This window comes from Podarcis melisellensis, assembly GCF_964234715.1.
Source record: "Podarcis melisellensis genome assembly, chromosome: 7".
Classification (NCBI taxonomy): Eukaryota; Metazoa; Chordata; class Lepidosauria; order Squamata; family Lacertidae; genus Podarcis; species Podarcis melisellensis.
The window spans coordinates 36,507,868-36,526,419 of record NC_138539.1 but is presented as its reverse complement, the minus strand read 5'-3'; the positions used below and the strand labels follow the sequence as shown (position 1 = coordinate 36,526,419).

The window sequence follows — 18,552 nt, the reverse complement described above, 5'->3', positions numbered from 1 at the left end:
GAGTGTTGAGCTTCAATGGAAGGAGTAAATTGGTGGAAATTTGGGAGTACATCTTGTGTGAATTCAGGTACCTTTCCATTTCCACAAGGCATCCAAGTTAGAGTTGGGTAATGTTTGGGGCAATTTGTCAGGAACCTCACATCAATTGTGTGGGGGACCAAAACTGGCTGTTGGTGAGGCTAGAACTAAAAATGGACACTTTTTCAACACCTTCTTTCTCACTTTTCTTCTTTACCCAGCAGCTGCCAGGGAGGAACAGATGGTTCTTGTCACAAGTTCTGAGCTGACCACTTGCAGAGGGCTTCTGAATTTGGTCAAGGACCACATAAAATAAGGCTAAGGGCCACAGGTCGCCCACCCCGCTATACATGCTAGCTGAAGCAAGATGGAAATTAACCCCAAAGCCAAGGGAAAAGACAGATGTAATATAAAAACAGAGCTCACAGCAAATTCTTCAGCTGCCATGTTAGTCCAGTTTCGCAGCTGAAATAAAAGACATGCCTGTGATTAGTTTTGCCCTTCTGTATTCTCCAGGTGAGCTATCCATCCTTTAAAGTTTTTAAGTGCTACATAAGCATTCCTTTAAAAATCCATTTGTTCACTCCTTATTAACTTTTAAAAGTTGCATGGATGGCTAGTGGCAGGATGTGGTAGGACAGTTTTCAGTAATAACAACAGGGAATCTCACTGTTCAGCACAGCAAGCTTCTTAAAACAGGCATCCCTACCTCCCACCCAGACCTTGACAAAGAGGTCATATGGGCCAAATGCAACAAAGGAACTTTCACTGCTCTAAGAATGTCATGTTTTCACCCAAGGCTTGAATTTTTTTTCCAGATCAACAGTCCTCTTGTATCGAGGAAAACACTTTTTTGAAGGCCTCACAAACCTGCCTGTGCATTTTAGTCACAGCAGTAATGATTGAAATCTGTAGCTGAATTTTGAATGGACTGCAATAGAATAATTCAAAAGAATGAAATAAAAAAGTGATCTGAATATGATAATTAAAGATGACCATGACAGGTGCAAAATATACCCTTAATACAGGAAATATTCATAGATTTGTTAAAGGAGTTAGTGATTTACTGATAAAGTTTAAGTAACAAAAGAGGTACATTGCCTGGATCTCTGGTTTATAGCATGCTGCAGTTTAAATAACCTCATCTGCTTCAGGATAGAATCAAAATATAATTTGATGAGAAACTAATCTTATTCTTAAGTAACCGAAATTATAAGGCTTAAAATAAATTTCTCAGTAATAAAAAAAACCAAGAAAAAATAACATTCAATTATTGGTTTCTACTATTAACATTGGGTAATGCTCTCTTGAAGGAAGCCATCTTGTCTTTCACCATATCAGCTCTTGTAAGTGACCGTAAGCTTCTTTAAAACAATTAAATACTCAAATGTTAACAGCAGGTTTTTAGAGCATGATCATGTAATGACACAAATGTACTAGCGTAACATTTCTTGGTACACACTTAATTTTGTGAATATTAACATTCTCTTCTACTTGATGTGTTAATAACCTTTTGAGTCACACAGGGCCAAGGTCTCAAAACTAATCATAAAAAACACACTGACTGCTATTCACTCTAATATAATAACCCTTTATTTAAAACAACCTCCAATAAATTTCATTATAAGAAGTTATTAAAAGGGTTAAAACCTATTAAATGTCAAAGAATTTGCCTGACTCAAACTTCCAATAAAGGAAGAAAATAGGCTTTCTTTCTGAATTATTTAAATCTTTACTGACTGTGCACTGAACCATTAAATTAGAAAAGTGTTATTAGAAGTGTTCTCTGGTTTTTATAAAAGTTGCAGCCTGGAATGTATCAAGCCACAGCCTTTAACCTGACTAGTTAAAGAAATAGGTTTTTAATCCCAAATACATGGTTTTCCTTGATATATAAAAAGAGGTCATAATTAAAAGTCTGGCCTGCAAGCTGAAGATAATAAAAGTATTATTACAGGAGCATACATGTTCATTTAGTATATTCTTCATGCATGCTTCCATTTTAATTTGGACAGATGCCTTTAATTTAGTTTCATCTTTCAGGGTCCACTCATTTGGACTCTCTTAGCAATCAATAAAACTTCTAATTGTGACTCATTTTGAAGAATTAATGGGGAATCTTAGAAAAACCAAACCCAGTGCATCCTAATTCTAATAGGTTAATATTTTAATACGTGAGCCTATATACTAGCATACTTGCCTTTATCGACACTTTACACTTAATTATAACTTAAGCCTGAATCACAGGTGAAAAGGGAAGTCCTTATTTCATATTTTAAAATCACTTTCCTAGAACTCCTAAGCCAGCAGCATATTGCATTATAACACCAAACCAGGTATCCTTCATATATGCTAGAGCTGCTTCATTCGGCAGTCCAAGTATTTAAAGGCTTGGCACCATGCCAGAAGGACCAGTCATGCAGCCCCATTGAACCATCGCCTATGGTTCAATATGATGATACAATGGAAAATACATTGGTCCTACCGCATAGTACCAGGCCTTTCAATGTTATTGCGTGTTCAGACCCAGATACCTCCCACCTAAATAAAAACACATTTGACTCAAATTTTAGTTTTGTTTTGTTTTTGGCAGAATTTAGGCCACAACTTTATTGATTATAGGAAGTGAGTGGTTGGAGCCAGTGTGGTGTAGTGGTTAAGAGCGGTAGTCTCCTAATCTGGGGAACCGGGTTCGTGTCTCCGCTCCTCCACATGCAGCTGCTGGGTGACCTTGGGCCAGTCACACTTCTGTGAAGTCTCTCAGCCCCACTCACCTCACAGAGTGTTTGTTGTGGGGGAGGAAGGGAAAGGAGAATGTTAGCCGCTTTGAGACTCCTGAAGGGGAGTGAAAGGCGGGATATCAAATCCAAACTCTTCTTCTTCTTCTGGTTCAACTAGCTCCCTGCACCCTTGCAGGCAGCGCTGACCCAGGGCACCAGCATAGGTCAGCCAAGGGGGAACTCCTGGGTAGGCAAAAAGCCAGGAACAGACTATGTTCACCCTCTAGATGCTCCCCTGGACTCAGGCACAGGCACAATCCCCTCTCGGGGGTTGACCAAACCAAGTTGATTCCCTTGATTCCTTTAATGAAATACCCTTCACATAGGGATGGCGAGACCATTCTCCCATCCCTATCACCTGAACCAGTGCCTATCTGCAACTTACAAGTTGTGACGATTTGCTGTGCGGCAGGTAAAAGCCAAATGGCACCAGCCAATCAGCCAATTGGGGAAAATTCCTGCCGTGCCCCTGTCCCAACGACAGACGACACATGATGGCATAGCAAGGTCAATTGCAAAAAATGCCCTAAAAGTAGGGAGAGGTGGGCAGGTGTTCCGAATGCACGAGCCGAAAGTGGAAGCTCTGGGTCATGTGCATGGGTATATATAGGTCCCTCGATCCGTTTGGACCCATTGGCCAGATTAAACCCAACATCAATGGACCTACCAATCAGGTGTTGTGGCTATCCAATCTTACCCACCCACAACACAGGAGGTCGGTCTCCAGGTCTCACTGCAACACGTGCCCACTTTTAGGAAGGACACGATCTGCAACAACAGTGGTGAAACCATAGAGAAGTACGGTAACTCTGAAGCACCTCCTATAGTATGAAGATGCATTTCATTAAATACTTGAGAAGAAAACATATGCAAGACCATTTTGCTTTTTATTTTAAGCAAGTTATCAAACAATTTAAAGCTAAATGGCCTAGTAAGTGAAGTTTCTTTCTTAAATGTATTGATTTAGGAGTACTGGTTATTTCATTCATCAACATTCCACTGTCCAGTGAGGTGGTGGGAAATTATGGGCTCTATAAGACTCTTCAGAGTCATCAAGGGGGTTTATAATATAACATTCTATAATTAAACTACATAAGAAATCACAGATATTATTACATGTAACAATACTAAGGTAATTACATTTCCTCCCAGAATTATTAACTGAAAAGAGTGCTCAAATACTTATGAGCAATAACAGTACCCTAAATGTCTCAAGCTGCAATCCTATACTTGCTTACCTAGTAGCAATTCCCTCTGAGTTCAATGGAACTTGCTTCTGAGTAGACATGTATATGACCGTGCTGATATTAATAAGAATAGCAGCAATTTAAATATTCTGACTATGTCTTTTTATGGCAAAACGAACAAGCTACCCAGCATCCCAGTCAAATGTTGTGCCTTTGTCAATTTCATATATGTATAATTATAAGGCAAGACACTTCTAGTAAGTGATAAAAAATGGGTTTTGCTCTGGGGACTAAAGTGGTTTAATGATATGCTAATAAGTCTCTCTTTCTCCTGTATTGTATTATTTACAACTTTGTCTTATTAATATATGCAGGATAATAATGTGACTGCAGTTTGCCACCCCAAGCACTGTATATTTAAAAACAGGAAAACTTAATGATTTGGTTTTGCTGTATTTGGAAAAGAAATGGCCACAGTCTTCAAGAATAAGGGAAATCATGGCATATCTCATTAAACAAGAGGATATGAAGACATTAGGTTATTTCATACGCATTTGCTATTCACAAATATATGTGTGTGTGTGTGTGTGTGTGTGTGTGTGTGTGAATAGCAAATGCGTATGAAATAACCTAATGTCTATAATGAGGCAAATAGAGATTCTTATTATCATTGTCATCTTGCTGACATTTTACAAATGACCCAACATCTCAGAAAGAATGTACCCATTTCCAATTAACTGGTATTGTGTTGAAACCAGTTTTGTAGCACTTCCTTCATCCTCTTGCACCCCATACAGTAAAATCAACCATTCTTAAGATAAAACGCCTCTCCTCTTTATATGTACTGCCAAAGCCTAGCCCTGTGAACTATAACTGGAGAAATCTAACAAAAAACTAGCAGAAATATTTTACCCATCATGTGGATAAGATGTGCTTTAGTTTTAAAGTGAGACTGGGGTTCTGACAATGAGTTCTGAAAGAGGAAAAAGAAAAATAAGAGGTTGCAGAATAAAATAATTTGAAGCTTCAATGGCTGGGGACAGAACAAAGAGAGAATAAAAGACAAGTAGTTTGGAACAGGAGACTAAGCCAATGTGAAAAGGTTTGATTTCAGAACGAAGCACTGAAAGATCTGCATTATTAAAATAAAAACAGCTATTAGTTACATAATTGACAAAAATCAATACACAAGGCCAAACACAGATTACTTATTCATTATATGAGAGGAAAACCAGGATTAAGCTTGCAAAGCGGCCCCATACCTCAATGAATGTGAAATAAATAAATAAATCAGTGGCTTTTTGAGCCAGTTTTGGATATGGGGTGGGGGTGGGGAGAGAATCCCTTTCAAGCCTCATAATGAGCAAACGGTATCACCAGAGCAACTTGTTTACAGCTAGCAATGTCTAGCTAACATCACCACTGTCAATGTGTTTCAATGTAAGTCTCTGTCAACAGGACAGATAGACCAATATTCCCCACAAATGCTCATTGACAGAGTCCAACAAGGAAACGAACCACATATAGACATATATGTCCTCAAGATTCTCATTCACAGCTTACAGCAGTTGGGAACTCCATGAACATTCCATAACCAAACCAGCAATGGCAATTCTCCCATGCAAGAACACAGGCTTGATTACCAGAACCGCAGCCATTTAAGGGCAAGTTCAAATCTTTGCTATTGGGCCCTCCACTTACTTATCACCCCCACTTTCATGCAAATCAAGCCCCATCATTCACCCAACTTTCCCCTTGGAGAAAAATGGTAAAATTTATTGCCAGAGCAGCTTAAGGCTTCGACCAACGGGGCTTGCTTCTGAGCAGATATGTATAGGATCACATTGTAAAACAGATAAAACAGCCCATGGTGATCTAAAACAACTTATCTAATCTCAAGTGACATTTATGCCTGTCTTAAGAAAAAAATATACTTGGCTCATTCAATGGCTCTCTGAAAGAAAATGTATCAAAGCAATTCAGAGCGAAAATAAAGCAAGGAATGTCAACCTTGGGCAAGCTATTTAAGAACAACACTAGAATTGAATATATAGGTTAAAATAATAAAACAAAGAATACAGTAACATACTTAGAAAACACACTTCAGTCTAGAGTGCCCTTTATACTGCATACATGGCTCTGCTTCTAAATCTTAATTCTCAATTTTGAAAACCTCACGCCTGGGCTTATCTATATGGAAAGCTATCCCTGTTTCTACGGTGTGACCCACAGTAATGTTGTGTGGTGATTCTCTTCACATCACAGTGTACTCATTTCAGCCCAAACACAACCAATGTTTCCTAGGTGACAATGTAGGGAATCTAAACTGGGATCATATACATGTTTCCTGGGATGAAGCTCTCAGAAGCCCCAAATGAGAATTCTGCAAAATTCAGCATGTCAGAAAGAGAGAGAGAAATCTCTTCATCTCATGTATCTATTTATTCAATGACTGATGCTTAATCTTCTTGCATGATAGGTAAAGGTCTTAATCCCTTCTTGACATCCCTTGCTGTAGCTTCCTTGTTTGGCTACTTCTTCTGCTCCAATATTTATGCAGCATCTCCTTTCCTGCAATCCTTCTTCAACCTCTTTCTTAATACTTTGTTCACTCATTTTTTCTAATAAGTCCAGCCATGTAATTTGATACCTGTCAAGGACAAGAAGTAATTGCAACGTAATATGCAGTTTTAGCCCTGTTCCAGGAGTGACAATTCCCATCACTGCAGTATCTCATTTTACTCTTGCTATGCTAAGTCAGAATCTGAAAGAATCTGTCCCCACCCATGCTCTGCCCTCAGGTGCAGTTTCTAAGGGGAAATGCAGTGATGTGCCATTTCAGATGAATGCATCACTCACTCCCCTTTTGCCTTAGAAAGCTTATACAGTATCTAGTATTTCCAAAGATTTTTAAAACCTTAACATTTTCTGCATGTCCATTCTCTTCAGACCAAACTTGCCATCTGGTACTCTGCAATGGTTTATTAAAGCAGATCTTGAATGCCACACCATCCTCAGCTTCACCTTGGGCCCCTAAGAATCACTAGAAATAATAAATCTGTGTTGCTGTGCAACAAAAGCAAGGCAAGAAATTTGTCTTTTATTCAGAGGTTGGACCCCTGAACCCTTTGAAACTCTACAATTCTATGTCATTTAAAAAGAACATTGTATAGTTCAGCAAGAAGCCATCACTTATACATTATAAATCTCTACAGGTCTTAGTAGTATCGATGGGGTTCCAGGTTGATGTAAAACTGAAACAGTTGTATTAAAACTTCTATAGTTGCTTAATGATCAAAAAGATTAAATTATTATGCTTCAATTTTCCTGAAGAAGGGCCACAGAGTATATGATATGCATGCAGAAGGTCCCTCGTTCACAGTGACAGTTGCAAGATGTCAGGATGGTAGGTAGCACAAATAAGAGTACTCTGAAAGAAGAATAGAAATGTTCTACAATGCTTTCAGTCTGATGCCCAATTTGCTGCTTCACCCTGCAACAATGAATTTGCTTCACAATTGCTCTAGTATACCACATTTTGTAGCATTTTGTGTACACATTATATAACTGCAGGTTGTTTTCATCCACAGCATCTGTGAAACTGTAACACCGACTAATTAACTTGTGAACACTTGCCAAATCTGATCTTGCTCTTCATGTTATATATCAAAAGTCTAACATCACTGAACTGTGCACTGATTAAGAAATCAAATTATTTTTCTTTTCTGCTTCCCAACATTATTGTGCTTTTTGAAGCTGCATCATTCTGGTATTTCCTCTGCATGACAGATGATGTGATACTATAAGTATAGCTTTTGTAGTTGTGGAAGAGTCATAGTAACAGATACGTAACAAAGAAAGTAATATTTAATTCCACTTATCTCAAAGGTCAGAGCTGGAGAAATGTAACCCACAAGTTATCTTCAAGATGCAATGGGCCAGTTTCAACTAATGAGTTCCACTAGCAGAAGCCACTGCAAGGACTTCTGCTAGCACAGCGGGACTTTCCCCTCTCTCCTTCCCCATGCCCCCATCTTCCACAGATTGTCTCAGGGTGGTGGGGAAAACCTCCAGAACAGAGTGCAAGGAGAGGAGGGAGAGGAGACTATTCCATCTGACAAGCTGAAATGTTTGCACTGACAGAACAATTTCTATAGCACTATGTTGAATTCCTCCCAACAGGTCTGATGTGCATAATGAGTGGTTTATTTATTTTTTTGCTGGGCAGATCCATAAATCCAGGAAAGATACTTTTGTAGGCTAACACATTTTATTCCCTGTGAGCATGAACATTGCATCAACTTATGATGTTTCCTTACATCTCTCAGCTGAATAATAGCAGCAGACCATTTCTCTAACAAGTCTTGGCCTATAGAGCAGTTCATAAAGGGTAATCCTGCTGCCTCTTCTGTACAAATAACTTTAAGTCACACAAATATCTTAACGTGTGGTAAGGACTGGGTGCATCTGCAACTACTATGGCCCAAGACAGCAACATAACAGGATGGATCAACTTTCTGCATGCCAGTCAGAAAATGCCATGTGCACATGGACATAAGAATAGCCCTGCTGGATCAGACCAAAAGTATATCTAGTCTACCATTCAGTTTTCACAGGGGTCAATCAGATCCCTATAGGAAGCCCCTAAGGCAACACATGAACAGCACTCCCCATTCATGCTCCTAAGCAACTTGTATTCAGTGGCCTCTGTTGCTGAAGGCAATGCCAGCCGCTGCTAATAATCCTACCATCTACAAAGCTGTCTAACCCTTTTAAAGCTGTCTAGATTGGTGGCCACCATGATATCTTGTGGTAGCTAATCCCATAGTTTTACGATTTACTGTTGCAAAAAGCAGTTCTTATTATCTCTGTTGAATTTCCCAGTGTTCAAATTATTTGGTGAACCTTGTTTGTTTGTTTTTAGTATTATGAGAAATGGCAAAAACTATGTAAGTATATGCCCACAAACATATATATGTATATGCCCACAAAAATCATTGCTGCTGAAATCTGGACTGACTGCAGCTTTCAAAAATTCACCAACAGCAGACTCATGAAGAGTGCATTGAAATAACTGATAATGGAGGAATGAGTGATATGCCAGCCTGATACAGTAAATGCAATCCTGGCCACTGCTGCTACCTGGTCAAATGTAAAGCTGAATCCAGAAGAACTCCCAAGTGGAGTAGAATTCCATCCAAAACAAGTTCTGTTTACAAGCCTGTATTCCTCCAGAAAAGGAGCACATGTCTTGTTTGGAGTGAACTTCAGTGTGCTATTCCTCATCCAGATCCTTACCCTCTTGAGGCACTGGTTCAGAACCCCCAGTAGCTTACTGGTATTAAAAAAAAGAGGGGCAGATATAGTGGGTGGCACTAAGTAACAAACAAAAATAATAATGTAGAATCCATGCAGAGTAATATGTCCACAACTAGTGGGTACAGACAGCAATTACAACTCTGCAGATGGTTGTAGGATTCAGATCCATCTGTATTCACATCCCTTATCTAGGTGTGATCCCTTTCCAGTAGTAAATGAAAGGGTCAAATGGAGCACACAGAAAAGTTCTAGAATGCTGTTCCAATGCCAGTATTTTTATCTTTAGTAGTTTACAAATCTGTTTCCTTGAGGGAAACAAGCCACCAAAACACTGACTAACTGAATTCCCACCCACCAAAGATGTAGGTTATTCTGTAAATCTCAGAGGCAGAACTAATGTTTTTATTTGCTTCCAGAGGCATTGTTCACATACAGAGCTGAGAACATTTTATCATCGACTGCATAAAAGACAAGTCTGATATATTTATTAATTTAATTGGAGAAAGCACGAATTTTGCATAATTAAATCTCGGAACTCTACTGCAGAATACACTCTAATTGCTAACTATAACTTGGAAAGTAGTCTGAGTTGTTCATCTTTGAAGTGCTATAAAGGGCCAGAAATTGTAATCATGGGAATAAGAAAACTGATGGAGTCTTAAAATGACAAGATTGGCATGATTTATAATTGGTTTGTTTCTACTTAATCTACATTAATGTAAACAATAAATCTTCACTCACACCAAGATTGTGTGAATCTTCATTTATCTTTTATGACAAGAGAGCAAAAGGGGATAGCTTAATGAATGGAAAGCAGCAATGAGGTCATGTTTAAAAGCTACGCAGGTCAAATGTCTGACATTTTGGAACACTGGAAAGCAAGCAACATGGTAATAACTATTTTGGTCTAGTCACTGAGGTTTATTTGTGACATTCCAAAGGGAAGAAGAAGAAGTTGAATAAGTAGTTAACTGTATTCTGAACAGTAGGTAAGGACAACTGAAAGGAACATTTGACAATCCATTTATTCCAACAGGTACAGAAAACACAGTCCACAGGTAAACTCACAATAAACATTGGGGAAATAACACGAAGATTTCATACACTAGAAGTACTTACTTTAATGACTTTGTTTGAAATTACAAATCTATATGATCAACAACATTGATAGGAAACAAAATGCTGGGAAACAAAATGCTTTATTTTGTGTCTGCATTGATTCTCTCTCTCTCTCTTTTTCCTGCCCAAATGGAAGACCTCTGTCATCTAACAGTATTGCTCATAGATCAAGAAAGCTGGCCAGAGTCATTAATAACAAAAGTAAACTGATCAGGCAGTCCAACAAGATTTGACAATGGCTTTTTGTCAAAGTAGATACTAATCTGTTGATGCCTGTGAAGTTCATTACAGCAGTAATAAATCAACCACTGGTAGCTTCATAAATGTTCAGACATAATGGGGGAGGCTTGCCGCAGGCAAGAAAGCTTGTTAGTTCATTTTTTTCCTAGTTTCTAATTGTAGTTGTTTCTTTTAGTCCCAAGCACCTCACTGGAGTGGTGAAATCTGACCAAACCAGAGTTGGAAACATGTTCTGTTCTATCAATTTCACACATAAAGGAAATCAGACTATATATACACTCTAATCAATTCTGCTGAGGGGAGGCCACCTTGCATTTAAACACCCCTTTCACAGACTTTAAATTTATATTATTTTTTTAAAGTATTTTGTACGTGGAAGATAGGTATGCATTTCCTCCTTATAAACAGTTTCCAGAGTCATATCCAAATTAGATGATGCCTATTACAGCAAAGCAGGTCACAATTCAAAAAGTGAGGCTCACTGGAGTTTTTTCACCATTCTGGAAAGCATGAAATGTTAAAATGACCAATAAAACCAGTATGATCGGAGATCAAGATGGGACACACAGACACTCAGTATCTGTATCTTGAACAATGACAGCTTTACCATTACTAACTAACTAACTAACCAACTAACTAACTAACTAACTAACCAATTCCTGCACCACCAACCATGTGTGTGAGAGAAAGAAACCACACAGGTGCACAATTAATATTTATTAATAAAAAGAGGGAATCTGTGGTCCTCCAGAGGTTGGTGTGTTCCTGCTCTCATCAGCCCCAGTCAGCATTGCCAACAGTCATGGATTATGGAATCCACAACATCTGGAGGGGCAGAGGTTCTCCATCCCTAGTACAAAGCATAAGATAACTAAACCAGGAAGAGAGATTTTAAAAACCTTCCTGACACATGTAAGGGTACCTTAGGGGATTGCTAAGAACTTTCTCCAGTTTAAATAAAAATAATGATGATGATGATGTTTATTTATACCCCATCCTCCCTGGCCAAAAAAAGGCTCAGAGCGGCTAACATCAAATGTATAACACTAACATAAAATCACACCATCTGTTAAAATACATCCTGAAATCAGATCAGGATCAGAATAAAATCCATTCAGATGGCAACCCACAAAATGGGGTTGGGGACCTTAAATGCTCATCATTTAAGGTGCAAAATAAGAGAGAAAACAACCTTTTCTCCAATGGTCTCTATATTATTGAGCAAAAGTCTGTCTCTTCCTTTATTTTCTACTTTATAACAGAATATTCTTATTGTGCTCATCCTCTGAAGAAAATGTACCCTTGGAACAAGACAGGAAGCTTTTTCTTTTTCTTTCTTTTTTTAAAAACCTCATACCAACTTATACAGGCCAGTTTTTCTCAACTTGCTTCCCTCCAGCTGTTTCGGAACTACAGCTTCCAATGGATGTACCAGATGTGGGTTGTAGTTCAAAACACCTGGAGGGTGCCAGGTTGGGGAAAGGCAGTTTAGACAGTTTTTGCATTATAGAGATAATTACTAATCCTGCACCTGTGCAGTTTTACACATCATACTTTTTTTCTTGCTTATAATACTGTCTCCAATCATCTGTACACCACCTTCATGATCATTGGCTAAGCAAATTGTTAAATTGCAGAGATCAAGTGTTGCTCTGTGATTATACCTGCAGCCAAAAATTGCATACTGTAACTATGGTTACACTTTGAAAAAGGGACCTATTAGAAGTATACAAAACTTTTCTTTTGTTGTGTTGGTAAATATGTGAACAAATCCATCTATGTCACATGAAGCCTAACCCTAAGTAAGTATACATGGAACTGAGTTTCACTGACCTCAGTGACACCTACTTCCAAACAAGTTTGATTATTTTAGCAGTGTCTTAAGCAATATCTGCTTACCTCTTAGATGCTTTGACTGTGCATTTTAATATGTTGTGCGCTGTGACACTGTTAGGCGATGGCCCAGTGAGGCCTGAGCAATGGGTCTCTTCTGCTGGGTTCCAAGTTTCTTGCCATTTCCTCCATTTTCTTAAAAAAATAAGCTTTTTAAAAATACTTTGCTTATAGAGTGGCTCCACATTGCCACAAAATGCAGTGCCAGCAAGATCAGCATGCACCATCTTCTCAGAGGCCCACAAGTTTATCAATTCCATATGAATTAGTATTTGCAAATTATGTGCAAATTTGTGTAATAGCTCTGGACACTGATTCTTTTAAGTTTCTAGCAATGCCACTGGCAGTACGTGTTTGGGAATAAGTTTAGTTTGAGGCAGGAAATAATTTTTTCGCTGCCCCCTTCTCCATGCCTCTCTCTTTGCTTCTGTTACTCTCTGAATGTTGAAGGTACTGTATTAATGTAAACAGATAACAGACCATTGCTCCATTTAGCTCAGTACTGTCTACACTGACCCTTGATTATCAGTAGCTCTTTAGGGTTTCAGACAGAGATCTCCTCCCAGCCCTACCTGGAGATGCTGGGGTTGAACCTGTGGCCTTCTGCTTACAAGGCAGCTGCTTTACCACTAAGCTACAGTCCTCAATAAATAATGTTATAGTATACATTCATTTCTAAAAATACCTAGGTACAAGGGATTCCATATGAACATAGGAAACAATCTAGTATCAGGTTAGGCAAATGTTCCTCAACCTTGAGCCCCCAGATGATGTTAAGACTGCAATTCCCATCAGTCCTGCCTGTTGCCTAAGCTGTCTGGGGATGGTTGGAGTTGTATCCCAACATCTGGAAAACCAAGATTGAAGAACACTGGGCTAGTAGTTAGAACACCAGTACTATCTGCTCTGACTTGTAATAGCTCTCCAGGATCATTGAACCTGGAGCCTTGTGTGTGCAAAACATGTGCCACTGGGTTATGATCAGTGGTGGAGGAAGAGGAGTACGGGGGGAGCGCACCGCCCCCGACAGTGCGACCCCAGTGGGGTGCCATCATGGCTTCCCCCCGCCTGCGCTGGGTGCCACGCCCCTGTGGCCTGCACACCATGCCTCCAGGACGCTCACCTCGCCCCTGTCGGCAGAGCGCCACACCCTTGGGGCATATTAAGAAATTATTTTTGTAGTGTTTGTTTGAGATGCATCTGTTTCTTTGTTATTGGCCACGTTGAACATGATTTTGTTGTGTATAGGAGGCATACAAATAAAATGAATGAATGATGAATGGATGAACAGTATCTGTGTTAGTATCTATGGGAGACTTGGAACCTGAAAGAGGACCATGCTTTCTGCTTTAAGTGCTATACATTTACCTGGAAATAAAGGTAACTAGTTTCAGTGAAATTTACTTCTCTCAAAGTGTGGTTTGGTTCTGAGGCTCAGAATTCAGTCCTGCATCCGATTTTGAATTTTTCAGGCTTAAAGGGTGAAAAACAGCAGGTTCTCTGCCCTTGAATACTTTGCTTTTTTCCTGGTGATATAGTTATGCGAACCAGATGCTGCAAGGTATGCTCCCTTAAGTTCCTGCTACATAATAAGCATTTTTTCAACATTATATATAAAGTTTGTTTCCTGATCTGCCTTATTTGGCACACAACTCTTTGCAATATAACTGAATAGTGTAGATTCTATTGCAACTCCTTTAGTTACAGCGCATGATAATTAACAACACAAGAGACAAATAAAGATTTGGTTCAACAGCATGCTGCATACTGTCATGTTGTTACTATATTATCTGTTTTGGCAGACCCATTGTTTAAATTTGGCTGTGGGTAGTGTTTATGTATCTTTGATTCCATCTATTAGGATGAATGTTTGAGAAATACTTACAACCACATTTAGCTATTTCTTTACACATTTTTATCTACCATATGTCTCATTCTGACTGTACACTCCAGAATGGTATTTCTAGCCAATTCTTTAAAAGACTTGGCTTTGAAAAAGAGAATAAATGAAACAAAAGGCATAAAACGTTTTGCTGAAATCAAAGCATTCAAACAGCTTGGTCAGTTGGTTTGTGAACAGCAACAATAAATAACCATGTGGACAAAAAATAATAATATTCCAGCGATTTCTGATCTTGTATTCATGGTTTCTAAGTCATGTAGAAGTCAAAGTAACCCAAAGAGCCCCTGGCCCCATATCTATGAATCAAAGCCGTATGCAACCAGGAAGCCTTTAAGAGCTACTCTTCAGAAGAACACACCCATCATATTATATATATGCATTGTCAAATGGTAAAGTACTGGAAAACAAGCCACATCATTTTAAATGAGGTGTTATAATTTAATCTTAGTTTTTGCTATGCAGGTTTTCCCATACAAAGTCTTATGCCTTTCCAAAAAAGATTCAAGAATGCAATGAAACACAACAAGTAATAAATAATGTTATGGTTAGCAAAGCATTGGAATCTTCAGAAAAAATGTTATGAACATCTGTCTTCTGTAAGGGGGAAAAACAATGAAACAGCAAATTAGTGTGAAATGACTTCATCTAGAAGCAGTATTATTAATAAACTAGAGCTGACAGAATAATCTTCTTGTAACACCTTAAATACTAATAACATAATAAATTATCTGTATAAATGGAATATTTTGTTTGCAATCAGTATCAATCTGTTGCATTGATCCACAAAGTTAATAAAAGGTTCAGTACTAAATTACAGCACCTCAGCATGTAACCTAATGAAGAACTGTTTCAAAATGGTTTAAAATAAATCACACGCACTTTACCTGTCCTTTATAATGTGACATAAGACTAAACAATTTCCACTATGGAAGACTGCAATCCTATTCCTTTTCCCTTCCTGCTGAATTCAGTGGAACTTAATTCTGAATGTATATACATAGGAAAGCACAGTAAAGAACTTAAAAAAGTTAGAAACAGGATCTGCTAGCAATTAAAGTGTGTTACAGATATCTGTTAAAGTATTTTTTTTTTAATTGAATATTGTTAACCAAACTGTCCAATTAAGACAATCCAAGCCTCCTCCAGGCAACAATAGGATGTGACAGCCTGGTGGAGCCACAACCTCGTTCACAGCCCCATTGCTCATGTCAGCCAGGTTGGAAGCTTGGGGAAGGCAAACCACTATGTCTGCCTGGAGGTGGTGCAGTAATTTGGGATCCAGCTTACTTGTCCCTTTGGTGGGCAGAATGGGGAGCTCTGTACCAGTGGAGTGATGCTGTCATCCCTTTGTGGGTGAAAGTAGGAGGACTGGGTAGAGAAACACCTCCAGGCAATGCAAACCCCTCCAGTATGGTGCAAAAGGGTGGATCACAGATGAAAATATCAAATTTTGCCTTAGTAGTTGTCTGATCTATCATTGTATAGCATAAGACTTTCTTACCCTGCAGAAATTATCTTACCTTTAATTGCAAGCTACATTATTTTACTTTTAAAATGTTATGTACTATTAATAGTTTTCAGACCATGAAAAACTTTTTTCTAAAAAACCAGGATGACGCTTGAACATCAGGAAATGGGCCTGGAATATATGGAACTGAGTATTTTTTAAGGAAGACATAACAAGCAAATAGGTAAAGGTAAAGGGACCCCTGACCATTAGGTACAGTCGTGGCCGACTCTGGGGTTGTGGAGCTCATCTCACTTTATTGGCCGAGGGATATAATTTAGTTATGTGGCCAGCATGACTAAGCCCCTTCTGGCAAACCAGAGCAGTGCACGGAAACGCCGTTTACCTTCCCGCCGGAGCGGTACCTATTTATCTACTTGCACTTTGACATGCTTTCGAACTGCTAGGTTGGCAGGAGCAGGAACCAAACAACGGGAGCTCACCCCGTCATGGGGATTCGAACTGCCGACCTAGGTTTTGTGGTTTAACCCACAGTGCCACCCACGTCCATAACAAGCAAATAAGTATGTACTCTAACATGATTAAGATCTGTTGGAACCCTTGGGGAGAAATCCATCATATTGGACCAGAGAAAGACTATTTTGGACACTTAATGACAATAGAACCATAGAATTGTAGAGTTGGAAGGTACCCCCATCTAGTCCAACCCCCTGCAATGCAGGAATCTCAGCTGAAGCATCCCTGACAGATGGTCATCTACTCTGCTTCAAAACTCCAAGGAAGGAGAGTCTATAACCTCCCAAGCGAGACCGTTCCACTGTCAAATAGCTCTTCAGTAATAATTGAAGAGTTACTTTTGGAATTTTTGAGTGGAAAAGGATGCCCAGCAGATTGAGAAAAAGTTAGACACTAACATAGCTAGAGTTTTCTGGAGTGCACCCTTTGAATATAATTAATTGGCATATCTATTTCACTTCTTTTTTTATTTCTTATCTTCTTTTTCTATGATCTTAATTTTTTTCCTTTCTCTCTATATTTATGCTTTGTTTTTTTGAAGTTTCCTTTCGTGGATTAACAAAGATACACACAGGAAGATGAAGGGCCCTGTGTGAGAGACATGGTGGAGAGGATCTCCCAGGGTGGGAAGCTGGGGGAAGAGGAGGAAGCTCACAGATGAGAGCTGGGAGGGTTCACTTTTCTGTGTGTGGAATAAGGATTAAGATATAATTGTGACAAAAGGCCTAGTGCTCATTCTCTCTTCTTTATACTCTCCTCTTTCTTTTTTTTATTCTCTGCTTATTCTTGCTTCTTTCCTATTTATCTTCTTTAGACTAGTTTGACTTATTGTGTCTTACACTGAAAATTCTTAATAGAAATGAAAGAATGAAAGAAAGAAAGAAAGAAAGAAAACAATGCAATGTTTACTGGCAACTAAAGTCTGTATTCTCTGTTGTTGTTGTTTAGTCGTTTAGTCGTGTCTGACTCTTCGTGACCCCATGGACCAGAGCATGCCAGGCACTCCTGTCTTCCACCACCTCCCGCAGTTTGGTCAAACTCATGCTGGTAGCTTGCAATCCAAGGTCTAGACCCTGTACCTATAGTGATTCTATGAACTTTGTCAAGGAAGGAAAGGGAGAAAAGGTGGAGTTCATGAGGCTATTGTAACTTCCTATGCCACTTGCTAAGGGCTGCTAGACTCCTAATACAGGCATAAACTCAATCCCAACCAGGGACCACAGGAAGAATACTTCTTCCCTATTCTAGGCCAGTACTGCCCACTTGCCACACACAGGATGACTCTATGGCTATCACAGAGAAAGTTTCTGTTTGTGCCATGACTGCTACAGATGTTAGATAAACTAGATACAGGAAGGGAAAACAATATAATTTAGAGATTATCCTTACATATAATCTAGTATAGGTGCAGCCAATGATGCTGAACTACAACTCTCTCATCCCTGCCTACTGGCCACTGGGGACTGGGAATTGTACCGCAACATCCAACAACATATGGGGGGCACTAGATTGGCTACTTGTCTCCTAATAAAATGCTTAAAAGAAAGCTGTTCATATTTTATATGCTATGATTTACTAGTAATAGCTAAAACAAAGCCTATCTACCAGATGTCATATCCTCTCTCTCTCTCTCTCCCTCGAACACACATTTCTCCAATACTTATGGAAATTTAAGATAAAAATAAGCATTAAAGTAAACTGTAGACATGAATAATAGTCACAACTGTTTCTGTATTTCAGGCTTCTATAGAGACTGATGTACCATGTAACGAAGCAAAATCTGATTTTCCTCATGTCAAACCTACAACAGAACTGTTTGCCTTATTCACCATATATTGCCTACTATGTCAAACTTTGTCCCTCAAAGAAAAATCTAAATGTTTACTTTTGTTACTACTTAATGTCACTCTTAATTAGAAATAAGTAATTGCATGCCCGATATAAGATTTTATTTCTTACTTCAAAGAAGCTACCTAGAATTGTGCGGTGTCTTTACTTTGAAGAAAATGTCTTTTATCACTTATTTTAGTACAACACATTAAAATCAAATATCTCCTGTAGCAAAATGATTCAAGTCTCTGGAACTCAAATAATTTTCTAATAAAAAAT

The 18,552-nt window shown here is 38.8% G+C and overlaps 1 protein-coding gene across 3 annotated transcripts in view; it reads right to left on the bottom strand.

The window, feature by feature from the left end:
- TOX (thymocyte selection associated high mobility group box) overlaps positions 1-18,552 on the bottom strand; it is a 188,217-nt gene that overhangs the window by 46,251 nt on the left and 123,414 nt on the right. For 2 of the 3 annotated variants that reach the window (XM_081917547.1, XM_081917549.1), the window contains exon 4: positions 445-483. The exons of the other annotated variant lie outside the window; for it this stretch is intronic. In XM_081917547.1, the coding sequence (XP_081773673.1) occupies positions 445-483 (39 nt within the window). The remainder of the gene's footprint in view (positions 1-444; positions 484-18,552) is intronic. 3 annotated transcript variants of the gene reach the window in all.